Source organism: Chamaea fasciata, unplaced genomic scaffold (genome assembly GCF_029207755.1).
Source record: "Chamaea fasciata isolate MVZ Bird 193981 ecotype frontalis unplaced genomic scaffold, bChaFas1.0.hap1 SCAF_2, whole genome shotgun sequence".
Lineage (NCBI taxonomy): Eukaryota > Metazoa > Chordata > Aves > Passeriformes > Sylviidae > Chamaea > Chamaea fasciata.
The window spans coordinates 34,234,543-34,262,167 of record NW_027094087.1 but is presented as its reverse complement, the minus strand read 5'-3'; the positions used below and the strand labels follow the sequence as shown (position 1 = coordinate 34,262,167).

The 27,625-nt window shown below is 43.2% G+C and overlaps 3 protein-coding genes across 5 annotated transcripts in view; 1 reads left to right on the top strand and 2 right to left on the bottom strand.

The window, feature by feature from the left end:
* The window catches only part of PRCP (prolylcarboxypeptidase), a 29,387-nt gene extending 24,866 nt beyond the window's left edge, over positions 1 to 4,521 (bottom strand). Inside the window, exon 1 of the mRNA XM_066175655.1 lies at positions 4,362 to 4,521. Within this exon, the coding sequence (XP_066031752.1) occupies positions 4,362 to 4,481 (120 nt within the window). The 5' untranslated portion in view covers positions 4,482 to 4,521. The remainder of the gene's footprint in view (positions 1 to 4,361) is intronic.
* A 424-nt stretch (positions 4,522 to 4,945) lies between these two features.
* DDIAS (DNA damage induced apoptosis suppressor) lies at positions 4,946 to 16,538 on the top strand. Of its 2 annotated transcripts, XM_066175650.1 has the most exons (8): positions 4,946 to 5,035; positions 5,138 to 5,254; positions 7,029 to 7,269; positions 8,040 to 8,201; positions 9,276 to 9,393; positions 11,179 to 14,313; positions 14,602 to 14,740; positions 15,039 to 16,538. In XM_066175650.1, the coding sequence occupies exons 3-6, from the start codon at positions 7,157 to 7,159 to the stop codon at positions 13,669 to 13,671; spliced, it is 2,886 nt and encodes a 961-aa protein (XP_066031747.1). In that variant the 5' UTR covers positions 4,946 to 5,035; positions 5,138 to 5,254; positions 7,029 to 7,156; the 3' UTR covers positions 13,672 to 14,313; positions 14,602 to 14,740; positions 15,039 to 16,538. The 2 variants fall into 2 exon arrangements, with proteins under 2 accessions (XP_066031747.1, XP_066031748.1); XM_066175651.1 differs by lacking the exons at positions 4,946 to 5,035; positions 5,138 to 5,254 and having other exon boundaries at positions 6,987 to 7,269.
* A 1,578-nt stretch (positions 16,539 to 18,116) lies between these two features.
* Positions 18,117 to 27,625, bottom strand: part of RAB30 (RAB30, member RAS oncogene family) — a 46,611-nt gene continuing 37,102 nt past the window's right edge. For both annotated transcript variants that reach the window (XM_066175652.1, XM_066175654.1), the window contains exon 5: positions 18,117 to 26,641. In XM_066175652.1, coding sequence (XP_066031749.1) covers positions 26,391 to 26,641 — 251 coding nt within the window. In that variant the 3' untranslated portion in view covers positions 18,117 to 26,390. The remainder of the gene's footprint in view (positions 26,642 to 27,625) is intronic.

The window sequence follows — 27,625 nt, the reverse complement described above, 5'->3', positions numbered from 1 at the left end:
TCTGATTGAAGGACCAGGCTCAGTAAGTTGCTGAACAAAAATTAGTTTGTACTTGTTACATTGGTTCTTGGACAAATTCATAGCACTTCACAAACTGTGACTGAGGGGAAAGGTTCACCAGCAGAGTCTCACACAGCCATCAAGTATCAAATTGATAAGCACATCCACTCTCCTTTCTAAGAGGAGTTTATCCCCAAGAAGCCTTGAAATATCAGGAATTTTAAGGCATCACGCTCTCAGCAGTACTGGACATAAAGTACCACAAGTCTCCAGGCTTTGGATTTTGTAACACTGGTTTGTGTGCTGAAGGCAGAGGTACAAAGGTACAAGACAAGGCTGCCAAAAGTCGGCACTGACTGACTCCAGACCCTCCCAGCATGCTGTAAGATTATTTCTGCCTGGGTAAAGAGAACTAGATGGATCTTAGATGCCTCACCGAGTCATTCCAATGAATTTGAATTGTGGTCACAGGCACAGCTGCTTACAACAAAGCCATGCCAACACTGGTGATCCTGATACGGCTCTATTTGTTCCACACATCATTCTCTCTGTAAAGTTCCATTTTGGATGGATAACTTTAACACACAAATCACAACCAACTGCTTAGCAGGCAAACAAATTACCACAGACTTGCCTACAAAATTCAAATTAATACATCAGAAAAGCTATAAAGGAGATCATCACCCCCTAAACAGACAAAATTTGTTAAAGATGTGGCTGATGGGAGAGTTTCTCCTTCAACGGCCATCTCCTCTTCTTGGTCTGCTTGAGGTACCTTTTTACTGGGGCAATTTCACTCATTCATAGGAGTAGTAGAGGGCTGAAAGACATCAGTTACTTTTGAAGGGTGAGGAAAAGAAAAAAAATCACACCTCCAAGACAAAACAATAGAAGTTATTAAATATATACACAAGTCAGCAAACAAGCTAAGATGCCAGTCACACCGACACAGGCACTGCTTGACTGATTTCTCAATATTCTGAACTTTAGCCCCACCACCACGGATGTCTGACACTTAAAGTGGTAAACAGGAGGAAGTTTAACGCAAAGGAGCATTGAGCTTAACTCTGATCCTTTTATTTCTCCATTTTTATGAAAACAGGCTTAAATGTCACTGATTCAGTGACATTTAAAAGCTGACGCTAAACCCTCAAACAATGTTACATGTCTGTAGACTGTCACACCCAGAGATTCCAATGTGCAGCAGTAATAAATTATTCACAGTGATCAAGAAGTAACTTTTTACACAACAAATCATGCAAGGAATCTATTTCCACTTTCAAAGTTTTCTTCTGTAGAACTATTAAATATTTAAAGACTCTATTTAAAGGTATTTTAAATATTAACAGGTATAAAAAGGTTTCCTTTGTGGTATTTTACCATATTATGAAGTATCTTTTTATATTGAATGCTTTTAGACAAATTATTTCAATGCGTGATGAAAACCACCAAAGAGAAAAACAAGAATCAGAACAGGAACCTTAGCTAAGAAGAAAGACCTGGCAGCAAGGAACACAAGCAGAGAACTCTTGTCATAAGAAATACAATGTAAGTAATTAAACTTCAACAATCCTGAGAGGTGGCAAAGTATCACCGCCCCTTATTTAACATGTTAATCATAGTTCTTATATTGCACTGCAGAATAACAATGCAATTACAAATTCCCAGACAACAGCACTGAGTGCATGTTTCGTCAGGGCTGAATGCTATCAGTTCTACACGCTGTGTTACTGACAGTGTGTCCTGTGCTCTCTGTGATTAGACCTCAGTGCTAGCTCTGTACCTTTGAAGTGCCAGGCAGCGGAATTCAAATCTTTGATGAACACACCTCTCACACTCTGTTCAACACCATTAGTAAGTGTTTGGACAAGGAAAGCAAGCATTTCCAGCCCTGTCAATGGGCTCCCTCTTTCCTGCAGCAGCCACTCTCAAGCCAACATGATCCTGCTTTGACGCAGGAGAGGAAGAGACAGAAGGGGGAACAAGATGTGGCATTAATACTTTCAATAGGTTGTTACTGTGACTCTTCCCTCAGTACCCATCCACATCCCAAAACCCACAGATCTCAACTACAGCTGTTATGTAGCAGCAAAGCTCTGCTGCTTTGGCAGCTGGATGGCACCCGGGCTGTCTGTGCCAAGGCTGAGGAGAAAAGCCAGGTGACAATACAGCCCGGGGGAAGGTGAGGACACAAGTGTAACAGATGGTGACAAAGGGAGGTTCAGACCACAGCACAGAATTAGTATCACTGATACTATGATAACAATGTGCAGCAGCCAGTGTGCCACAACAATCAGCGTTAATTACAGCACTACTGCAGGAGTGATATCCTGGCCAACGCCGGCCACACACTGCAGAAGGTATCTGCAGTATGCCCATAAGCTCCAGGGCTGCTACAGGAGTTAATGCAGGGACACAAATCTCAAATCATTACCCCAGTGAACATTAGGCCCAGATGTTTTCAAGACACAGAAATTCCAAGATTTATGCAGGGAGATCCCTGGAACAGATGCATTGCCAAACCAGTAACACTGTCTGAGGGAGACTCTGATCTCAGTGGATTTCCCACTAAAATCCTTCCCCATCTCTTACCTCAAATGACAGGGACCTTGACCCTAAAATTATTCCACAGCTACTCAGCACAATCTTACACAGGGTATCTGTTTTCTTTATGTCTATTCTCTCTCTCTCTCCCATTTGCTCACTCCATCATAACTCCACCTTGTACAAAGCTGAAACAGGAGATATTCAATCCATGTATCATCCAAGATGCCCAGCCACAAGTTGCACCAAGAGACATTTAGATAGGATACTAACAAAAAAGAAATTATACACTGACAGTTATCGAGCATTGGAACAGGCTTCTCAGAGAAGTGGTTGAAACAACAGCCCTGGAGGTTTTTAAAAGAGGTGTAGACGTGGCAGTTGGGGACATTGTTCAGTGGTGCACTCGGCAGTACTGGGTTAATGGATGATCTGAAAGGTCTTTTCGAACGTAAGCGATTCTAAAATAAACACCTCCTTCCCACCACTCCCTGTGTAGGCCAGGGCATAAAATTCAGATGTATGCTACAAGTCCGATTCTAAACAAACCAAGAGAGAACTAGAAAAACGTCCTTCTCCCTTACTATGCCTCCCAGTAAAAAGAACCATTGCCTCCCCTGCAAAACTCAGGTACAGAACAGGGGACGATGCAGACACTCCTCCACACACCAAAGGAACTGCTGACTGTTTTTATGGAAACCTGCGAACAAGGTGGGTTTCAAGTCTGATTCAAGGAAGCCACACCAACGCTTAAAAACAACACTGCAGAGCCCTGCAATCTGTCCACATGCCATGGACTTCTCCGACGAACTGCTGGAGGAGACAGCATGACAAAGCTCATGTTAGTAATAGAAATCTTTTCCATGTTCAATTTTTGCCTTTTTTCTAACTTGGAAATGAAACTCGGGATAATTTTATCAAGGAGGTAATATAAAAATGGATCTTCACTGAAGGCTTTCAGAGGCAGTCGTGGATGTCCACAAAGGCCCGGTCCCACAGGGGTGAGTACATTTTTACAGGTTTTAGGAAATTAGTATAATTGAGAAAAAGCACTAATTGGGAGGACAAGTGGCGACGCAATTTCTCCCCAGGTCAAGCCTCTTCTCTGGAGCACCTCCGTGGCATTAGCTGTACTGTGTCCGTGAAATGTATCCCAAAGAGCTGTTCTCAACCTCGGTGCCCAGGAAGAACCAAGATAACACGGAGCCTTGTACCCCCTAGGGCTGGGAGCTTTGGAACTTGTTTTGTCTTTTTGCCTAGGGAAAGGCCATGAAAAATTACTGGGAAAACTAGGCACTAATAGAATAGGCTACAGAGCTACAAATATATGTGCAAAAAATGCAGAGAACGTGTAATAGGGAAAAAAAGGCAAAAATCGAAAGGGCACCACCATCCAGAAGAAAGTGTCCCTGCCCACGGCTGGGGGGAAGGTGGAATTAGATCGACCTTTATGGTCCGACCCAACCCAAACCATTCCGTGATCAAACAAACAAAATCTCCTATGTTTCCAAGCGGGATTCGGGCGCAGCGGCGGCGCGCAGCCCTGGCTGCTGACAGGGGCGCAGTATGCGGGAACACGGCTCCAGGGCACGGTGCACGGACACACGGGAGGGCGGACTGCCCGGCCCTCTGAAGAGTTGCACCGAACCGAAATACTCGAGGCTTGGAACGTTTCACCGAAGAGCGCCAGCATTCAGTGTTCCTTTAAAAACCTGCGAATAGCCGTATCCCGCCTGTGGCTCGAGCGAGGCTCAGGACAGCGGAAAATGTCCCCGAATTCCCAAAGGAAACTCCCTCCCTCCACAACCGGCTCCCACCTGCTGGCTCAGGTAGCGCGTCAGGTAGGGGCCGACGGGCGGCGAGGCGCTCCGGCGGCGGCGGAGCGGGGCACGCAGGGCGCCGGCCGCGCCGAGGAGCAGCACGAGGAGGCGCAGCATCGCCGCGGGCGGGAGGAGCGGGAGGACCCACAGCACCCTCGGCCCCGCCGCTTTATACGGGCCCGGCGCCCCCGCCCGGGGCTGCCCCGCGCGGCCCCACGGGGAGCGGCGGCGCCCTGGGGGCGGGCCCAGCCCCACACGTGGAGGGGCGGGCCCTGAGCAGAGGCGGGCTCCGATTGGCTGTCGGTCGGCCGTTGGCTCGCGCTCTCCTTCGCGGTTGGCTGAGGCGGCTTCCATGGGTGTTTCGGCCGCGCGGCCTCCCGCGGGGAGGCTGCGATTGGCTGCCCGGAGCATGTGACTCGCCCGTGTCGCCGCTCCGCGCCGTGCGGAGGCGAGGCCGACGTTCTCGCTTTGTGATTGGGCAAGGGGGGCCGCCCGCCCCCCGGAGTTCGTCGCGATTGGCTGAGGGCCGCCTCGTCCCGCCCCGCGCGGCCCTCAGCAGCCACACTTCCGCCCTGCGCTCTGCCCTCAGGCTGCGGGGTCGCCCTGGCGGCCGCGCTCCCGCCGCCCCCCGGCCCGGCCTGAACGCACCGAGCTCATCCAGCGCAGCCCGGGTCAGTCGGACCCGCCCGGCCGCTGGCTGTCGGCCTCGGGGAGGCTCAGGGGTGCACACGGGAGTGAGATGTGTTAACGACTCGTGCTTTGGTTTTCCTTAGGGAGAGAGCGAGGCAGAGGGATCACCAGAGGGCACCAGGGACCGCACTGGGAGTCGGGCGGCTGAAAGGCGGCGAGCGCGGCTGGAGGGCTGTGTGATTCCCCGGCTGGGCGCTGAGGTTTGGGTTCTTTGGCTTATTACAAAAAGTTCATGTAAAACATTCGTGCCCACCTCTTTCAGTCTGCGTCCAGGTACTGAGTTCTGTATTTCTTCCAAAGGGAAATAGAGGTGGGGATCTTGAGTCTGTTTGCTCTTTATAGGACCTTGTGTGAGCATTTACCCGCTGTGCTTTATCTCTCGTATTTCAATTTAATACTTGAAGTGTTCTGTTTCCTAGGGTGTGCATTTGGGTGGGGTTTTTTTTGTTTTGTCTTGTTGTGTGTTAATAATGTCTTTTAAAAGTGCAGGTAACAAAAACCATGTAAAGTTTATTTCTAGAGTTCTGAGTTGAAAACAGATGTGAATGAACCCCGTGTTAGTTTCTCCAAGCCCACCTTTTTGGGCAATAAAAAAATCAGGCCTAACTTTATTACCCCTTTTCTATACCTTGATTGTTTTTTCCGTGTACTTTTTACTGTTGTTTTGTACTAAAACAAAACCTTTGTAGCTAAAACAAAATAGTTCCCTTTTGATAAGAGTTGAAAGAACACACCATTCAATATGCTGAGTCAAATGAGTCTCTGTTAAAGTGTGTGTTCTGAAGAGATGGTTTTTTCTCATTTTGTTTGGTTCCCTATTATAGCTTTTCCCTTTCCCTACCTTCATTTTCCAGATGTAGGGAATATTGGGATTTTTTTTTTTTTTTAATCTGAACTACTCAGAGTAGTGAGTTTAGTCACTCAACATTTTTCTGGGACTCAGATCTTGTTTTTACCTGGATGCTGAGAAAGGTGTCCCAAAATTGAAAGGAATAGCCTGTAAGTTTAACTTTCTGGTGGCAAAATATGAACAAAACATCATTGTTCATTACAGAATGTGGGATTTTTTTAACCTGTAAAAGCTATACTTGAGTCTCCTCTATCTCTTTGGTCTTTTGCCTCTCAGAGAGAGTTTTGGGATGAAGGTGTGGACTTGCTTTCCTTTTCTGCAGTTTATATCAAAGAGAGATTTATAAAGAGCGTTTGCAAATATGGACTTTTAAGGAGTCATTTGATTCAGCTGTAGAGAACATTTTGGTCGTTTAAGGTGGAATTCTGTGATTTGAGGTACTGGGTGAGGCTCCAGGTGATTTGGTCTAGTGGAAGATGTCCCTGCCCATGGCACTGGGGCTGGAACTAGGTGATGTCCCTTCCAACCCAAACCATTCCAGGATTCTGTGATTGTTGTCTACATGTTTCTAACATCTGCTGAGAAAAAAGTTGTCTGTCTGAAATAGGAGAAGGTTCCTAAAACTTGATGTTTTGGGCAGTATAATATAATAAAGCCAAAAATAAATCTGCAGGAAGGTAATACTGAATAAAATAATTTAATTCCTGTTTATTTAAATGTTTAGTTCATCATTTATTTGTCTCTGTTGACCAGGAACTGCCCCTTAAGCTCAAAAAGTGTGATATACGAGCAGATCTAGTTGCTGTTGTGAGCCTTTTTCAAGATTTTCTGAGCATTCTCTCCAAGTCATTGGTGTTGAAGCATTTGCAGAATTACGAGTGCAGAATCATTTCAGTCTTTAACCCCATGTTGACTTCACTCTAAATTAAGGAAAATAATTAGAAAGCAATTTGCTGCAGTGCTGTACCCAAGGACCATTCTAATAAAGATCCCTAAATGCAAATGAGAATTTACATGATCTGTGTGCAGTGGTGTGCAAATGCCATGCACAGTTCCTTGATATTACATAATTTTATCCTTTTTTTTTTAAAGAGTTAATTAATAGAATCTCTATTTTCATACAGAGATCATCATTTCCTGAAGACTGCTGTTCTAAATGTTAAATGTTAAAATAACCCAACTGAATATTAACATCTCGAGAGAGCTCTTCGAACCATTTCGACTGACTCGTCTCAGGTGATGCTGTGAGCACATGAACAGTGTGCAGGGACTCTTGGCTGCCTCTGTGATTTCCATCCAGAATTCCTGCTTCACCTATCCTGCCTGTCAAAACTGCTTTTCTAGGCTGATACTGGATTCCAGGAGGTATGTCCTGTTTTGGGGGTCATTTACTGGTTTCCATTAACTTGGGGATCTCTCCCAGCTGAACACTAGACAAAAAGTGGTGAAAATCTAGCGCCTCCAGATCAAATCCTGATTTTATTTTTTTTCATCTCATTCTACATGTGCAGCACACCTGGTAGTCCTCTATGACTCTTCACTGAGTGCATGTCCAGAAATGGATGAGCTTTCTTTTTTAATTGCAGTGGTGGTTGAAATCTCTGACACACAGAAGAACAGTAAATCAATGAATGTCAGCACTAAATAGAAGGAGCTGACTTTGTAAAACAAGGATAGCTGTTGTTTCAAATGCTGAAGTACAAGATAACAGTGCTGTTTCCTGATTATTTTTTAAACTTAGGTATTTATACTCAAGCTGCAGGAAAAGAAATCCTAAACCAGAATGAAATGTGAAAAAAATGAGCACAGGGAATTCAAAATTGCACTGCAGCAGTCTCTCAAAGCCCACTGTACCTTCAATTTAGTAGTATTTAATAAATACTGCACCTAGTATTTAATAAATCAGTGAAACAAGCCAGAGTCATTCTGTCATAATACACACATCTTGCTCTGAGCCTTTGGGAAGATTATTGCCTCAAGGAATAAAGAATTAAAAAAAAGTCCTGAGAGTTTTTTATGGAATATTTGATACATTATAGTAATAATACTTATGGCTGCAGATAAATTCTTACCCCAGCAGTGATTAACAGAAGTTCATGTATTCAATCTTTTTTATCCTTTTACTGTCTTGTCAGGTTCCACTGTCTGAAATGTGGCTGCACAGGTGAAGCTAAAGATGCAAGCTACAGATATAGATTGTCCCTAAAGATTGCTGACACTAATGATTTGTTTGACATCACTGTTTTTGGAAATTGCTTAGATCCATTCTTTGGGATCACCGCAGAAAATCTGCAGAGGTAAGGGATAGATTGTGTGACCAAATAGCTGCTGCTATTTATTCAGCCTAAAAAAACTGCAGTGAGGAAGATGAGTGGGAAGTAATTGCCAAAGTGCTCCCTTCCAGCATTTCCTTGGTACCCATCACCTTGAGAAAGTGCTGAAGTTTGTTTCTTCCTGGAATCTTGATTATTTGGGATAGATTACTTCCCGGTAGTAGAGGAAATCCTCCACTTGTCTGTTGAAGGCAGCTACTGCCTGTTAAGTGAGCCTCACTGCTTGGTTGGTTTGACTTCTTCCTCAAGTTCTTTCTCCTTTTTTTTGAGATGATTGAATGTCCTTTGTTTAAGTATAAGTTGGCTTTTACAGCTAGAGCCTCTGGGTTTTCTTTATTAGCACTTTGAATGCACCTTGTGACTATTTGGCAATATGAGCACATTTTCCTGAAGAAAGAAGGGATTTCTGAGAAAGTCTGTTAGTCCTCAGAGCCTGACCACCCACATTATAGGCTTCAGTTTTTCTGAAATGTGAAACTGCCAGGATGGGATATTCAGATAGATTCCCTGCTTCTTTCTCTAGTCTGTTATTTTCCAATGCCTTGTGTTATCACTGGCTCAAAGATGAATTGTTTGTAATGCCATATTAGCAGCATTATTAACGTGCTTGTGACAGGCATTCTGCCCTACACTACTGTCAGCTGTGAAAAGCAGTTATTTCCATGTCTTACATGATACTGCTGTGCTGTAAAGCCTGGGCAGGAAGGATGTGTAAGGAATAGCAGCATCTTGACAGCATTGTACAGTCACTGTGTTGGCAGAAAAATCACAACCACGTGGGGATCCCCTGAAAGTTGTGTGTGTATTAAACTTATTCAGAGTGGTTGCTTTGTTTACTTTATCTCACTAACAAGTTAGGTGAGCTAAAGAATTGGATTTATAGGTTCATGGTTTTTCTGTTTTCATTTTGAGTTTAGTTGTAGCAAGCTCAGAATCTTTGCCTTATCATGTGTCTTCATTAGCACTACACTACAGCTAAAATGCTGTATAAGGCTTTTTCCTCTGTTGGTCCAATACTTCTGTGTGTTTTTGTTCTAGGTATATGCAAGACTTCAGTCAGCTGTCAGGAGAAACAAACACAGAGTCATCCTCAAGAGCATTAGTTCATGCAGTGGAAACCTGTTTCATTGGAAAAAGGTTTATATTTGGAGTGAAGGTAACTTTTAATCCACGTTATGGCCTTTTAGTGAGTTTCTGTAGCCAGGTAGGGGTATAGACTGAGTTATCATAGCTTCATGTACAACATCTTTTGGGAATTTGAGAAAATGTAAGGCTAGGACATGAGAAGGATTCTGCTTTTTTCCCCCACGGCTCCTGTGGTTGTTTTTTTTTTTTTAAATGAGTCACATCCAAAAATCATCTTGAATGGCAGTAGTCAGCTTAACAGCTTGTCAGGGTGCTTTTTGAAAAGCCTGAGCAATGCCAGCTCCTGTGCATATCAGTAACAGCTTGGAGTCTGTAAAAAAACCATGTATGGTTGGAACAAGAAGCAGACTCTCTTTCCAAGCACTGCCCTACCTTTCCCATGCTGTGCAGTCTCCTTTCCAGTCTGAAATGTAAGGAGAAGAACATCCCCTTGTGGCATTTTAATATTTCTGGATTTAAGAGCATTTTCAAAATGTTGTTAAAGTACAGCTGCTCAACATCTGCACTGGTGGCTCTTTTACATGTTTAACACACTTTGAAATACTAGTTCTTAGCAATATTTCTATAGAAACAGTCTTCAAGGTTCTCCTCAAGTGGTGCTTATGTGAGTCATTCATATTATGAAATCTGTGAACTAAATCCTACCTGTCAGGTGTTTTGTCTCTCCCACAGGTACATTGAGGTTTGTATCTGAACTGAGATTTTTTCTGATGTACAGCATCTTAAGCAAAGGGAATTGGACGACTTAATGGATTAACTTTACCTGGCACCCTTGACCTGGTCTGTGGGCCTGATGCCCTGACAAATAGAACTAATCCTAGATGTCACCAGCCTTGTGGCTGTTCCTGCACATACAAGGGCTGAACACACATTTGAAGACTGTTCAGCCCTTGGCTGTAGACATTTCTGTATAGTCATAATCAGCTGTGTATACAGTTGTACCACCCGAGATAATACTCAGAATCAGCATAACACACTTTTTAAAGACTTACCTAGGAGGGTGTTGTCCTTGCCCAGCAGCCTTCAGCCTCAAACCTTGCACAGACTCAGGGAGGTGGAGGCTTGTTGGAGATAACTATTTCTGCTTTTTGGCCTCTCTGGCTTTGCCAGACCTTGAGGGATAGATGAGAAAGGGTTTATTCACTTCTTAAAATATGAGCTAATTCTCTCTCCATTTCATGTCATTTTTCACCTCTAATTTCTGTGTAGAGAGAAGCAGGTTTTATGAAGAATTGCAGTTGAAGCTCCTTTGAAACACTGCTCTCTAAAAAAATCTGAGCAGATAAAGGTTGTAGCTTATTTCCCTTTCAGGGATGTAGTGCACAGAAAGTCCCATGCTGGCTTTGGCTGCTGAGCTGCCAAGTCAAGTATCTGGTAGCAGAGTGCTTTGATTCAAGTGCTGCCCAGTGCCTCTTGGATGAAAGCAAAGCTCTGGCCTTAGGCTGCCAGCCATTCACACTGAGCTGCATTAGAGGAAGCCCGGAAGCATCCAGTGCCCTAAAGGGAGGAAGAAATTTTCTGTCAAGTCCTTTCTCAGAGTTCTTGGTTGTTTTTCCAGCTCCAAAACTCTGTAATTGCAACAAGCAAAGAACCTCTTACTGTGATGTCCTTTACAGCCCTTGCCAGGGTTTATTTCCCAGGGACTGCCTTGTGTGGCAGGACTGTTTTGTATTCTCTTCCCTGCAGATCCTTACAAAGAGCGAGACCTAAATTTACACCTGACTTAAAATACCTGCGTTAATATATTTTTTTCTCTAAATTGGTTGGGGTTTTTTGTTTTCTTTCCCCCACCCAGGTTTGTGCAAGAGAAGATGGAGGGCATTCTGCTGCCAGCAGCACCTTGCAGAAGGGTTCCAGAATTAATAGAAGTACAAAGAACCTTGTGGCATGCCAGATCTTCCCGCCAAATGCTGCTCTTACTGGCCTTACTGTTATCAGCTACTTAAATCGTCTCCTGCAGTTGGCAAAATTTAGGAGCTGTAATAACAGCTCATATTTACCTGATGCGTCATCAGCTCCCATAGATGAATCTCTCAGTGAGCTCAGCAGCTTGTCTAGCCTGAGCAGGAGCTCCTGTTTTGTTCAGTCTAGTGGCAGGGAAAGTTTTTTAGGGTGCTGGCAGCAATCCTTCAGTCTGACTTCATCTGTTGCTTGGGTAACAGCAGAAGACTTTCCAACTCTGGAAGTGGGAAAGCTGGCGAGTGAACAGCATGAACAAGAGGAGAGGCCTGTCTCTGCAGAATCGGGCAGTGTAAGCCTCAACAAGCAAACTCTTTGGGACTTACAGTTTCTGATCTCTTCTGTGAAGGGAGGGGATAAAGAGAAGGATAATGAATTGAGTTCACAGCTTAGACGGACTGACGCTGTCTCTGCAACTGATAAGTTGGAGAGAGTTTCCTGTTCAAACACAGAATGTTCACATGGAAACAGTTCCAAGTTGTTACAACATCCCTTGGAAGCTGAAGTAAAAAACAATTGCCCAAAAACTAATAGTAGAAATTATTATTACCCAGAAGAATCCCACAACTCCCTTGTTTGCAAGAGAGATGCTTCATCTCCTAATCGTGTAAATGTAGCTGGAGTGTCTCAGATGGACTCTATGCTTTGGGAAGAACTCCCATTCTCAGAAAGCCTAAATGAATTGTTAGCCAGAATAGAGGATGGCAGGAGTGTTGTAACATCACCCAGCCTTGACGCAGGCAAACGTGTCCATCTTGATGGTAACAAGTTGGGTGTAAATCTTAACAGATCATATTCCAGGCAAGCTGTGGGTGATTTGCCTGCAGCCAGTGTCTCGAGGAGGCTCTTGCCACCAGCAGAGAATGATAGTTGGGAGAACACAGTGTTTGCTTGTCCTCAGTCAAATGCAAACCCTCCGAGTGATGTCTCACAATATGAGTCTTCCCCTAATGATTTATCTTCAACCCTCAAGGAAGGTGGAGCATCCTTGCCTGTTACACCAGAGCTTCCCATTCCTCAGAGCAGATGTGTGCAGTCCAAAGAAGCAAATACTAATCCTGCAAATTCATCTTTGTCTTTTATTAGGCTGCATAGAGAAACCTCCTGTTTAAAAAAGAGCAAGACAGCCACCTATGTGCATTCTGCATGTGAAAGCTGTTTAGCTGCTTGTGAAAATAAAGAAAACTATTCTACACCAAGCCAAAAAATGGATCTTACACTCATAGGGGCCCAGGTCTCTGATCCACCAACTCCTAACAATGCAAAAAGGATATATAAAAGAGAATTAAAACCATTGACAGAACTGTCAGATAATACCTTCAAAAGTGTTAGTAGGAAAGAGCTGCAGTGGAACAACATCTTCCCTGAAGGCAGCTACAATGCTTCTGCTGATCTCTTCGATACAAGTGTAAGAGAGGTAGCAAAACCTGTGGAATTCTTAAATAAATCATGTAATTCTTTAATACAGGAAGATACTTTGACAGAGAAGGTCACAGCTGAATCAGTGCTTTCTCCTGGAGGTGTACCTTGTAACAGTTCAAAACTGAGCTCATCCCTACACAGGTCTCCTCATGCTTTTGGCAAGCACAGCACACCTGTGACTTACTCCTTTTGTGATTCAGAATGCAGTTCAGTTTGTGCTCAGGACTTTGTTCCTTATTCACAGTCAACTCCTATGACAAAACCTCTGCAGAAACTGTGTCCTGTTGGGGAAAGAAGCTCTTTTATCACCATCTTCACCCCTAAAAATCCCACTAAAATCCATTCCAAATGCAAGCGATCCAGGTCTTCCTTTCAGAACACTCTGCTGCAGCAGCTTACCGGCAAGTTAGGGAAACGTGGGAGACCAAGGAACAGGGAAGAAAAAGGAAGTGGTAGCTCTGCTTCCCAGCGTTTCCTTAACAGCCAACTGCCTGCCAACTTGGAGGAGTGGATCCCTCCATCTTCAAACAAAGGGCTGAAACCAGCTGCATCTTTAAATTTAAAAACAGTTACCTGGGCTGCTGACTTGCAATCCACCTGTCGTCACACTGGTAGGAACCCTATTTCTGAAAGCAGAAGGAACAGTGAAAATTATGATAATCTCATCCAAAATGAGAGAATAAGCCCTGGGGATAGAGCCAGGATTCTAACAACTCCTTTATCTGCAAGTGTCACCAAGACCTCGTTTTTAAATGAGCCAGTCCTGAAAACTTGTTCCCCTTCAGAAGGTGAGAATCACCTCTCAAGTGGAAATTATTCAGGGGTTGTGTTGGAAGGGCCAACTGTCTGGTCTCCTGAGCTGTTTTTCCAAACGCAGACCCCTTTTTCCAATAAGCCAAAGTACTAAGAAAGATACATTTCTATGCTGTGTTCTTTTTAATTATTTTTTTAAAACTTTTGGGAAGGATCCCGTGGAAGAAAAGAGCTATTTAAAAGTTAAATTATTTATACACCTGTCGGCATATGTCTTGCAAACAGGAGTTAGGTTTATTTTCAGACCTTTGTACCACAGAGATGAGGGAAATTAGAATTTGTAGTCACTTTATTTTCTTGAAAATTAATTAGGATGTGCAATAAATGCTTTTGTAAATGTGTAAGTATTGAATAGATCTCACTTCGTAATGTACAAGTAGGTGAAGTGTTTTAATATGTTCACTGTTGTCTTTTCATCACAAGAACCACTCCAGATTCTTTCCTGATGACCCTCTGGGGAGAAGGGCCAAGTTTTCATTAAAGATATGATAGTGCCTTGTATCTGAGCCCATTTGGGATCCTGTAACAGCCTTGAGTTGGGTGAAGGGGCCCATCCTGAGAACTTGGTAGCAGCTCCCAGTTTTCCTACAGGCTTTTTCAAGTTAGAGACTCTTGGTGGCAGATTCCTAACAGTGTCTTTCCTCTCCTTGCTTTAAGGTCTTCCATATCCCCAACCCAAAGCATTGCATTTAGGATCATTGAACAGAGAAATCTTGGATCTGCTGCTTGCAAGCTTGTGAGTCAGGTCCTGTAGAAGGATGTGGGAATCTGGTGGCACAGGATCTGAGCTGCTTGAAAATGCTGACATTTTGTTGTGAGAGTTTTAAGGCCCTAGTGTGGCCCAAGGGGCTGGAGGGGATGCACCATGCTTGTAGAACCAGAAACAGACCTAAAAGTACTTGCTGTGACTTCTTTTGAGGTTTAAAATTAATATGAACCATTTACATTGTGACTGGTGACAGGGAGGGGTTACTTGGTTCCTTCTCAGCTGCAAGGTAGATGTTTTTATCTTTCTATGTTTAAGGCCTCAGATAATTTCTACAGCACCTACTTAAGCCTCCCTCTTTGTTCAGAAGAGTTTTTCAGGAATAAGAGCATTTACTCTCACTACCTTGTTCCCTATCCATGATTTTTGGCCTGGATCACCATCACAGAACATACAGGTAAACTTTTTCAGTCTCTAGCCTAAGTTCTGCACCTTCTAATCAAATGCTTTTCTCTTTGAGGGTTGGGAGGGGGAAGGGTATTTGGAATCAAACAAGCTTCTCCTGTGGCTGAGCAGGCTATAAATGAGGTACAGCCTCTCCTGCCAAGGCTGCAGGCATTCCTGTAGGCCAACCCAAGAAAAAGTTACACATGGTTATGCAGCAGGTCTGCACAGGTAAATTCCTTCTTGGAAAAGAAGTTTTCCAAGTCAGCATTGGTTGGTTTGATTATTTTTTTTTTCCTCCTTAATTACAGTTGAAATCTAGGCACAGGTTCAAAGGCTGGCCTGTCATTGAAAGGACATGGAGCACAGCTCTAGAGATCACTGAAAGACCTTCTCTCTTCTTGCTGTCCCCAGCAAGATACTCAAGCACACCACAAAAGTTCTTTCGGTGTTAAAGGATCCTGCAACAGCAGATGGCAGTGGAAAGAGGCACAAGATTTCTGCTGTCAGGTTCAAGCCTAGAGCCCTGCAGTCCTTGAACTCTAGACATAAACAGAAGAAAAAGGAACATCTTGTTATAGCAAAGAGAGAGACAGAAAAAGAGCAGAATTAGACATCACATTTTTAACAGTGTTTAATTGATAAGCTGATGATGTTTTTAAACTGAGAAAGGAAATTTATGTTAGATTCGCAGAAAAAATTCTTCACTGTGAGGGTGGTGAGGCACTGGCACAGGTTGCCCGAGAAGCTGTGGATGCCCCATCCCTGGAAGTGTTCAAGACCAGGTTGGATGAAACTCTGAGCAACCTGGTCTGGTGGAAGGTGTCCCTGCCCATGGCATTGGATTGGAACAATCTTAAAAATCTTTAAGGTCCCTTCCAACCCAAAACCCTTCTGTTCTATGACCAAGGTAGTCTGTGAATGGAGTTGCTTGTAGCAGTGTAGTGCCAGTGACAGCCCTGCTGCAGGATGTGGTAAGGCTGTAAAGGACACAGAGCTCCCTATGCAAGGCTTCCTGGCACAGCCAGAGGGACAGGAGGTAAGAGCAGAAGCTGTAAGGGCTTTGCAAGCTGCTGCTGAGTTGTCCAGCTGAGTTTTAGCCCAGCAAATCAGTGCACCAAAACCACACCAGGGCTGCTTCCATCAGGGTACGGCAGGGCTCCAGGATGAGGCCAAATGAGAAGTCCTGGACTTGTGCCTGCATTTACCAAGCACTGTGCCTATTGAAAAGGTTTTATGGATTGCAAATGCAATCCTACTTGGGGATTTTATTGGGGCAAGTGGGAAAGGAGTAAGAAATATTGCCTGCCTGCCTGCCTGGAAAGGATAAATCTGCATGTGTAGCTTATGTAGAAGAAATGAAGTAAAAGACAGCATTACTTATATCCAAATCACTGAGCATAGCAAAAGCAATACAGAAAGGGTTTTAAGACATCTTAACACTTGTAATCAGTTTTTTCTACTACAGCACATAATAGGGTACTGCAATTACCATTGGCTCTTCAAGCACTCCCCTGTGATGAACTGGACAGATACCCACTCTATCACCAGGGGTTAGAACTGATCCACGTGAGACACCAGAGACTTGACGAAGCTAGATATGAAACCCTGCCAGAGCTTCTACATCATATACCTGACAGCATCTTGACATGAAATGTTTGGTCCAGCATGAGTGATTATTTTCAGCAGACAATTCATTCACATACTACAGTAAGAGAGAGCTTTGGTGCAGGCTGATGTGATTATAATTATAAGCTTGTACAAAAAGACTAAAGCTCAGCATGTTTAATTCTGAGGGTAATAAAACTCCTGAAAATGCTTACTGGGTTTGTGATTGATTCCCTATGCATAGAAATCAGTAAATCAAGACTAGATTTTAAATTAGGCAGGACTGTCTGTGCCATACCATTGAAATTAAAGCAGGGCACTCAGATCTCCTGTGCTTTGTGCAAGAGGACTGCACACAGAGTGAAAGCAAGAAGTATTGTTGTGTGACAGGCCCCTGTCAGCAAGATGACATCTTCTGGGCAGAGCTCCCCACATGCTCAGTAGGGAGGCTGACCATGGGAGGATGGAAGAGAGGCAGGAAAAGCTCTCTTGCTTTCACTCCTGTAGTCAGCCTTGCATTTCTTCCCCTGGGCAGCCTGTTCCCTTTTTGCAGGGAGCCTTTGTGTGCTTATATTCCTTTCACCCTCAGCAAAGCCTGGCACAGGCTGTACCCTTGCTGCTACACCTGCTGATCAAGAAGAAGGTTGCACATCCCAGTGGTTACATGCTCCTTGGAAGGAAGAGCTGCCACTCTTCACCTGCCCCTTACCTTTCCCCAGGAAGAGCTTGGTCTGTTTTCTCCAGCCTTCACCTCCAAAAGCACACTCCAGCCCTCCTTCTTTTCAGTAAATACTCACTTCTCAAGAGGTCTGAGCATCTGAAGGATGTTTCCTTCCCCTCCCTTTGCCTTGTTCCTACCTAGAAGCATACAGGGACTTTTCCCTATCCAAATACCTCTCTGTTCTCTCACTGACTCAAATTGCCAGCTTCCTGGGGAAGGAAGAGCAGATGGTCCAGCCCTCATGTCAGACATTTACCAAGGAAGGAGCTTCAAGGTCAGTGGAAGAGGCAATAAAGGACACATGGTGTCTTCAAGCTTCACAGCTCCTTTCTCAGTGTAAGTGTTAGCAGGAGTCATCTTTGAAGTGAGGCAGAGCACAGGGGAGGAAACCTGATCCCCAGAAGGAGTCAGAGCACAAACTTTATGTATTTACCAAAAGACAATAGCTTTAAAATGGGAGATCTTGTCCAAAAGGATTCTAGGCCTTGAATAAGGCAGGTCATTGGGGAACTTCAGTGGAGTTCAATGAGAATGAAAACACCAAGTTGAAGGCTGAACAGAAGGAATGGCATTAGGGGGGGAAAAAAAAAAAAGTGACTGGGTCAAAGAATAAAAGACAACCAAAGCATCCAACCATCATTCAACATTTATCCTACACAAATCCAGCATCTTGCTAGGACAAGAGTTTAACCTGCCACAGGTCTGAAGGTCAGTGAGTGGATGGTGCCTCTGTCAAAGGCCACCCTCTAGTGCCTGATGCCAGCATTTCTTTGACATTTCAAACCTCTATAATTTCTCCTACTTTGAGTATTTTTTTTTTCTCTTCTAGTGCAAAGGGATCTTGCTCCCTCCCATGGGCAACAGCTCTACATCTGCTCTTCTTCTGAGGTCTCAGTGCTGCAAGAATCTCAGTATGCTCAGCCGAAGCAGATAGTCCTTAGTAGCCATTCGTTTGCTGGTCCAATGTCAAATCATGTCAATTGAATGCCTCGTATTTAAGGCAACTTTGTTTTGCAGTCCAAATCAAAGACCAAACAAATCAAACACTTTAAACACCAAGTGGAAAGGATTAAACATTTATTTACATACAGATACACATGTAAGCAATTTCTAAGTATAAAAAGGGCATTACAAATAAACATGAAGCATCATACATTCATCATCCTGGTCACCCAAAACACCCTCCTTTCTCAAGCCCACTGTACCACACTTGACCACAAGGACTTAAAGAAGAGACAAGCCAAATGCTTCTGACAGTGACTGATTCACAGTTTGGCGATTTCCTAACACCTATGCCCTCCCCAAAGACAGCACTACCCCACAAATGAGATCAATTGGCTGACCAGCTGTAGTGCATTTTTTCCACTGAAATGGTTGTGCTTGATCAATAAAAACCAAATCCTCTCCTCCTCCTTCTGGCCAAATGTTTAGGAATCAGGATTCTTGCTAAAATTCTGTACATTGTGCTGAATTCACAATTGTTGGGGAAAAGACAGCAGACCTTTGTGGGAAAAACTCTGACACAGAAAATTCCTTTAATGCTGTGACTTCCCTGGCATGGAAATCACAAACAAAATGCTGCTGTTAGTACTTAAGCAGATTTTTCAACTGCGATTCAAACTATAGTTGATGGTAAAAAATATACTTTGTTCATGCTGTAAAAGAAATTATGTGCTTCAATGTTGATTTGATAGTAATCAAAGCTGAGGGTAATTCGGGTTTTCTCCTGAGGAAATAAAGATGCCTTTGTAGCATCTGTAAAAATTATCATAGCTTTCAGGAAAGAGGAAATGTTTTAGATTCAAAAGTCTAAAGGTAATGCAGAGCACGACAAACTTGTCAGTTAGATAACATTACAAAGGGAAACAAGCCAGTAAACATAAAATTAAAATGCCTACTCAAAGTATTAATGAATTCAAATGAGAACTGGGTGAGTCTGTATAGATCAAAAGCAGTTTGAAAAAAAAAAATCTCATGATCTGCAAATTCACAGAACAGCCAAATATGTGCAGCAGAACAGAGTGAAGTGGAAATAAAAGAGCAGAAAGAGCCTTGTCCCACATTGACAGCTGAGTGACTGCAGCTGTTCCAATCTCAGGGTTTGGGGTTTTTTTTTCTTTTGTAAACAGCTGTGGAGAATAAAATGGATGTGACATATCTGCAGTGCATCTTATTATGCTAAAAACTATGGCATATTTAAAACTACTTCCCTAATATCCAGAGATATACTTGTCACTCCCAATCAGCATAGTAACAAGCACTGGGCTTGCTCCATACTCTCATTAGAGGGCCTTTTCTCCGCTAAAGTGTTGGCTTCAGAAGTTAGTTTTTTTCCCCCTTCAGTGCTGGCTCTGTGTGGGGGTGAGTGGTAACCCTTTCTTCCCAACAGTCTGCAAGAGCTGAGGGAACTGGCAGTGCCTGAAATCATAGCAGCTCTCCCCACCATAGACAAAGTATTTTATTCCCCCTCTATTAAAATGAAAAACTGGCATTCCCTCTCCTCTGCTTGCCCTTCTATGAAGATTCAGCTGCTGGGATACTGTAGGACACTGCTTTTACTAAAGCTTGGTGCCAATGATGCAACCCCAGTCCTCAGAGACATTCACAGCAGCCCCCCCAGTGACAGCTCCTCCTCCACACTGCCCCAAGTCCCACTGGATGGAGAGCAGCACCCACCTACTCACTAGAGAGCAACTCATTTGCACCAAACTCCCATAAATTCTTAATGTCTGAATCTCCTTTATTGGTCCTGTAAGGAGGAGAGTATTCCTTGTAGGTTGTCCTGGCTGGAAGGAGCTTATTGAATTATTAATGTTATATCCATAGTAAGAAGCTTGAGGTGGCACAGAAAATGAGCCTCTGATGCTCTTTCTAACTAAAGCAGGAGTCAGATCCAGTGGTTCATGCAATCAGATCATCCCTCCACAGTGCTTGAGGCATGAGCAGTAATTAGAGAAGAGCAGATTCATTGATGAGAGGTACTAGAGGAATCAAGCTTTGAAAAGTGCCGAGGTTTGCATTCATGTGACACCAGGCACTCCAGAGCCCTTGACTGCTGCCCATGAAACCATAAGAATACTTTTAACATCCCCTCTGCCCCCAGGGAACCGTGCACAGGTAAAACCACGACTGACACAGGTTTTGGCCATGTCATTCTTTGCCTAAGGACCAGACATTCAGAAAATGCTCACCAGGGGCACCACCACTGTGTACTCACAAGTGTGCATGTCCTTGAGGATGTTATCCCAAGATAAACAGAAGTGGAAAAAGCAAAGGTGCAAATGTAAAACTAGCATCTGTTTTTGAATAATATTGTAGCACTAACCAGAGCTAAAATTATCTTCTGAGCTTACTGGAAAAGGATAACTTGTTAAAAAAATGTGGTCACATCCATCAAGTCCTAACTGCAAGTTATTAGTGTGAAAACAGAGACAATCTCTGAGTATTGTAAACCCAGCTCCTGTTCATCCAGACAGATAAGCTGAGCTGTTGACCCTGGGTGTGCTCCTAAAACCAGTCTAATTTTTCACTGACAATACTTACAGCCTAAATTACACTCACTGCCATCTCATTTTCTGCTGTCTGAGTTGTCTTCCCCCAGTTATCCCAGTGACTGTATTTGAAAGAGCAAGCTTTGGAGATGAGGGTTTTTTCTGGGTGTGAGGCTCCCACTCAGAAAGAAACACACACCTGTGACTCACATGGCATAGTTTTTACTTCTGGTTCAAGTTACAGCTCCTTCACATTGAGGGGAAAGGTTGTGATGGCATCTGTGAGTGACGACAGCTGGTGATCTATCCCAGCTGGATGTGGTTCAGTACAGCATAGGCAACTTTGTGTCAGGTGAGTGAGGTCGTGATGAGAGGGGTAAGCCAGAGCAAGACAGCATGCTGCTTTGGGAGCCCTGCATCATGGTCAGCATGACTACCCTGCTGCCTGCTTTCCCAGCCAAGACAAATCCTAAACTGAGGCATATGTGAGATCAGTAACATTTATGGTACATTTAGCTACAGCTCAAGTGGATGATTGCATTTCAAAGACATCACCAGTTCCAGTTGAGGCTGCTCTGCTTAAGATGCACTATTTGCTTATAAGAAATCAAGCTATTGTTTCCCCACCATTCATCATCATAAGACAATACTGTCCTTCAAAATGATGATCCTTGAACAGCAGCTACAACAATTATTACCCACAGCAACAAGAGGATAAAACTGATCCAAGGAAAAAGGTTGATGTCAAACTCCAAATCTGTTGAGATAAAGTTTATAAAAAGAGGAAGAGAATATTTTGATTTAACATGGTTTTCACTACTAGAATTGATTAAGAGTATTTCCCTTGGCTCCAGAGGGTTTTCTGGTGAGCCCTTATGCACAGAGAAATTTAAAAAAAGACAGAAATTTTCCATACTTGCTCACTGGGAATTCACAAAGTATCCTCTAGAAACACCTTTTTCTAACTGAATTAACGCAAAAAAGGACTTTGTTGGTAGGAGCCAATCACATAAGTACATTCACTGGGTGCTTTGACACTAAAAGGAAAAGAATGCAGAATTTCAGACTAAATTTCAAAGCAAACCTTTATGAAAGCCCAGAGCAATCAAAATCGAATACACAGATACAATTTTAAAAGAGGATGGGACAGACGAAATCCTGAGCATGTGGAACCATCTCTTTATCTGCATTTTATACTCCGGAGGGTCATCTTTCCATTGCAGAAATGGCTGTAGCATTCATTCTTCCCCACAGCCAGGAGAGAGTTTCTGTGATAGTGTCTCCAGCCATATCTGACCCCGAGGGCTCAGGTTCCACAGGTTCCCAAAGGGCAGTATATCCTGCATGTTTTCTCAGCCTGTTTCAAGAGCTGGAGAATTTTACCTATTTTCCAATTGAATTCAGTCTCTGACCGCAGGAACCATATTAGCTCAACATTTCAACCTGATTTACAGACAGTCTTTCATACTGGAAAGAGAAGACAAGTGGAAAAGCAGCTGAACAAACAGCAGTCCTTAGGGATAACAAACAAGGCAAAACCCAGTGGATTTGACTCTAACTAATTGCATCCCTTGTCAGCAAAAGCTCTGGAAAGCCTGTTGTCCCACGTGTGTGCACCCACTGTGCTTCTGCATCACTAACTTTGACTTTCCCTCTTTTCAAATCACTGTCTCCTGTGTCAGCCCCACTCTGCTGCTATTACTGATGCTGAAGGAATTCGATAGCCATTAACTGCTAAACCTAGACTAGCAGGAGCCAACTGTTACCAATACAGCCATCTCCAAAAAAGCACAAACAGCACCAGCAGGCTGGCAGATTTTAAGGGCTGCTTCATGTGTTCTACAGCAAAGAACAAAGTATCTTGCCTGTGTGGTTTTCATTAAATAATGATCACAGAGCCATTTAGCACTCAGCACAAACACGTATCTGACTGCACGCTCAAACAGCTTACCTGGAGGTCAAATCAAGACTTCAGGGTTTGAGGTAGGAGCAGGCACCCAGCATCCCCTCTCTTTACAGAGCTCATAATTTTACTTTTTTTCAATCTTATTTCTTTGACCTGAAGGGTTTTTTTTGATTTGGGCTTTTTGTCCCCTAACACTTTCATAGGGGAACACAAATATGGACAGAAGGGAGTCATGGCTTGTCTCAGCAAATTCCCAATCAACAACCAATGCAAAACTTCACAGTAAGTACTTCACACCCAGTGACCTGAAGCACTGAATGTTTGGTGGTTTACTCAAGATCAGCCTGACTGAATCAGTGGTTCCCACTGGAAATCAGAGTTTAGACCATCCAGTTTTCAGAGATGCTTCTACTAATCTCTGCAAACAGGCTTGCTAGATTAAGCAAACATCTGTTGATCATCCAGCATTGGCTTCTGCTTGGACATAATCATTGTGCGAAAAATGACACGAAAGGGTCTCCTTACAGGACTACTACAAAAATTAACATTCAGCCAGATATATGATTACCCCATGGCTGTGACTATATCACCCTCAAAACACATTCAAATCCAGCAACCACACTAAAAGCTTGGCTCTTGTGATAATAGAGAACATTTCCAGTCAAATTTGGCCCCATTATTTCAATCCTGCATGGGTTTTGGATACTTTATCCAGCAAGCATCACATGGCTTTTACTGACAGTTCTCTCAAAAATCTAGCAAGGTGTTTAGTTGGAGAGCTGATTATCACAAAACTGGGATTTTTTTATTTTTCAAGATTCTGCAGTTGATAAAGCTCCTCTTCCAGTTGGGAAGTCTTCAGCTTTGGATCAGACTGTAGAAGAGAAGATATGCCCTCTGCGCTACAAGGAAAGTTTGGCTGTATGCACTACAGAGATATTCAGAGATGTACAAAAGTAACTCCAGTAAAGGGGTTACTACAATAAAACACCAATTCTTCAACAAGAGGCATGTCTGCAAACAGCAGAAAGAGAGGCGAGTCTCAAACTACAGCTTTGGTTTATGACTGTGTAAAAAGCATTGCACATACCACCATTGTTTCCTTTTAACTTTTTAAGTCTACACAGAATAAACACTGAAAGGAATCAGTTCAAATTTGACTGGAGAAGTCAGGTCACTCACTTGAACATCAGCCCAACCACAGCACTCCACCCACCACAAAAGTACACCACTGTCTGGAGATGGAGTTCTTACACAAAGACTCTTTACTAGCAGTAAAAAGAACCAGTGCTTAGAGGTTGCTAGTAGGCAGCTGGTCTCCAAAATAGTCACCTACAGATTAGGAAGCACTGGGAAAAGATTTAGGCTTCTAGAAATCTCAAATTTTCTTTATCCAAGAAAATAAAGTTAGCAGTTTCTGTTATTTGACCAGCTCAGTTTGTTCAGTCATGTTCCAGTTCCAGAAGCGATGCAAGGAGCACTGTAAAATGCATTTATAGTGCTACTTGGCGGGGATGAAGAGTAGCTGCCCAGCTTTGATCTTTTTGGAAACTAGGCTGAGTAACCCATAGATGTTTTATTGGGCAGTCTCCTGCCTGCTTATTTAAGCTGATCAGAGAGCCCTGCCCTATTTGTTAACAACAATATGCTGACAGGTCCAGTTTTGGGGAGTAAGAGCTACTACAAATTAAATACACATGGTATTGATTTTTAACTTGAGTGTTACCTGCCATGGAACACCCTGAGCCCAGCTCTAAAGGACTACCTAAGGGCTGTGCAGAATCAGCTGTCTCAGAGTTGGGTGCTCTTCACAAGCTCAAATGAAGCTGCACTTGACGATTTGGGGAATGCTCAGGAAGAAAGATACTGCTCTTCAACACAGGCTGTATCACGTGGTGCAGCACAGCAGAAGCCACCAAGTCCCACACATTTCCAAATCCTCTGGATTACAACATGAGGAGAGACTGAAATGGACCAGAGCACAGAGCAGCAGATGACGTGTTCCCCAGCATCTCACACTTACAGAAGCTCTTTGCTAGACGTTACCTAAATGACAAGGAAGCTTCATACCACAACTTCTACATCTTCCTTTTACCATTAGTCATAAAATGACCTAAAAATACCAAGAAAATATTAAAAATGGCCATATGAAAAACCAATACCCCCCCCCTTCACTAACAGAGTCAACTCCCCATTACATATCAAAGGCACAACATGATACAGCCCAAAGAAATCTTTCCAGGAAACAAATAAAAAGCATTTCAAAATGCCTTTCTTTTTAATCACTTTTTTTTTTCAAGAAGTACTTACTGGTAGCTTTTTTATGTCAATACAAAAGCTCTGTTATAATCTTCAGTAAAAGCCAAACAATACTAAATTGATTAACTCTAAATTGCAGCATATCACAGCCACGTAATTGCCAGGAGAGATTTATCCAGATTAGCTAAACTGAACTCAAATTCCTAAATATAATTGTTTATGTGCGCATTCACTATCTTCTGATTTTGCTTCCATGCCAACGTGTAAATTTGCAATGCATTGTATGGCACTAGGGGTGGAGTAACATCACTAAACCCAGGGTGCTTCCACTTCACAGGTTCTGTAAGAAGAAGTTGCTTAAAACAGTTACATGTACCAGAGTTTGGGATTAAGGGCACAAAGCATCAGGTAAATAAAATGACTCTACAGCCCTGAACCTAAAAGCTACCCTAGCAGAGAGACCAGATGCCAAGAAGAGACCTTTAAGAGCACCTTTGAGAGCAGTTCCACAAAGTGAGAGCTGGATGGAGCAGACATGAAAGGACACCACTTGCAACCCATTGCTATTTCCACTTACCATCAAGCAAACTCTCTACAAATTTGTACTCCTGCCTTCCAACAAGAGCTGTATCTACAGGCTTTGTTTTTCAGACTGCCAGCTCAGACTATGCTTCCTTTGAACCCTTTTACACCATCCATGCACACACAAGACTTTGGTCATGTCTGGTGCACTTTTGCAAAGTCCACCAATAATTTTTCCCAAGGCTAACTTTTACATCAGGACATGACTAATTAAAGGAGGAATGGTTAATTAATTAATTTATTTTTATTTCTGGAAAGTCTTTTCATCCTTTGTCAAAGAAGCACACAGTCCATTCCCACTATGTTCAGGCCTAGAAAAAGAGGTAATGAGATTTTATTTTTATGAACAGTACTTATTAGTGTTTTTTTCCTAACCAGTCTGAGTTACACATTCAGAAGACAGTAATGTGGTAAGACTATGTTTGGCCTATGGAATATTTGCTGAACTGCTAGCACCAAAGAGAGCAACTGAGCCATATCCATGTCTTCTTCAACCTTGAAAATGCTGCAATATGTAACTTTTTTGTTTATTCCACATTCATGAAAGTGCCTGTAGATGAGGGACACAACACTATTTCAAACACCAGAGTCCTCCATGGAGACGCAGGGGCAGACTTTATGTACACGTCCTAAGAGCTCGCTCGCTGACAGCCCAGAGGATTGCCAGTGTAGCCCAAAGTCAGCGTTCATTGTTGCGTTTCTTCTCACTTGGCTTTACTTTAAAAAGGATCAAACACATTGTTCTGTAAGAGAGATTTTGATCTCTTCAGTATCTTCAAGAAAGGCTGGTCTACTGTCCCACAGAAGGAAACAAAACAGCTCATGTTCTGCATTACATGAAGCACGTGTGCAATTCTTCCTTTTCTGACCTGCTCCACAGACTGCAAGAAAAAATGAAATTTAAACCCTGTAGTAATTCTGCTACATTGCCATGCAGCTGGAGCCATCAGTGTGCCATGTTTCCAAGACTTGAACCTGACTCTGAGTGAGCCATATGGGTCAGATCGGCAGGAATTCCTTCAAGTAGATAAATCCCAGCATAGAAATGAAAAATCCACTTGGCCCACGGCAGAAGGGGCAACCACATGCCAGCTCTTTAATTAAAATTACAGCAAGTCAAGTAGCTGATACTTTTCCCCTCTCCTGGTAATGGGGATGAGACATTGTTCACAAGGGTGTTCTGTCGCGCCTCGCTGATCAACCGGCAGGCCAAGTCCAGGAAGAGTTTTTCCACATTATCCGATTCTTTTGCTGATGTTTCCAGATAGTACATGTCCTGTGCTTCAGAAAACTCAGCAGCTCTTTGCTGGGAGACTTCCCTCTTATCAGCTAAATCAATCTTATTACCTGCATTGATAAAATATTTTAGAAAAGGAGTTAATTTGATTTCAAAACCAAGAGAAACTGAGGTCTATAAAGGATAAATAAGAGTTTGGTTCGATATATGTATGGACAGTGGTTTGGATACGTAAGTCCTAATGCTTGCTCTCCCCTCCAAATAATGAATTTCCTGAAACACCAGAGTCCATTTAATATCAGCTCATGTAATGAAAATATGCCCTGTGAACATCCAAGCCAGTTTGCATTAATTTAGCACCAGTGCATCTGTTTGCTGCTATCAACCAACATTAAAGGATTTCCGTGCTAATATCTATTGAAAAATCTCCTGTGCTTGCTCTAAGGAGCACTTAAAATGTCAATTATAGCATATGAGATACTAAATGTGATCTTCATCAGAGCTTTTTAAAAAGCCTGGCATGGAAGGAAGGTTCCCTATTTCAATACTCCAGAATAGGATTTGGCTATGGAGGCTGGAAGAGGGATGGCCTTGGGGGGCACTTGCAGAGTGAGGTGGGGTGAGAAACCAGCCCTTTGTTTCAGAGATCTGTCTAGCAGACAGTTGATTAAAGCCTCAAACAAGCATCTGCTACAATTATACACTATTGCTGGCCACTTAACTTCAAACGTGATGCTCCTGCTGTAAATTAATTTTACAATGGAGGTAACAGACAAGAGCTTGCAATAACAGGACACTCTGTCCACAGACTCAGCAGGTTCAGGAGGAAACCTCTCCTGGCCCCACTCCTACTAGCAATTTTGTGAGAGCTCATGGGAGGAAAAGGTGGTGTTTCCACCAGCAAGCCTTCTCTCACTGCCTTTCCCTCATTGGAGATCTCCTTTCCCAATAGAGCAGTGTCTTGGACCCACTGAATGCACTGAAGTTACCCTTCTAAACAGATTCTCTCTCAACACAAGTGATTTATGGGTGTCATCATCTTCAAAGTGAGTGTTATGACAAAAATATGATTTATATGTTGTGCTGTAGATGCT

What these genes read in the sequence shown, in the direction of transcription:
- DDIAS (XM_066175650.1), top strand. Translation starts at nt 7,157, where the DNA reads ATGAACAGTGTGCAGGGACTCTTGGCTGCCTCTGTGATTTCCATCCAG. An exon ending in CTGATACTGGATTCCAGGAG is followed by an intron (nt 7,270 to 8,039) that starts GTATGTCCTGTT and finishes CTGTCTTGTCAG; the next exon opens with GTTCCACTGTCTGAAATGTG. An exon ending in GGTTTATATTTGGAGTGAAG is followed by an intron (nt 9,394 to 11,178) that starts GTAACTTTTAAT and finishes TCCCCCACCCAG; the next exon opens with GTTTGTGCAAGAGAAGATGG.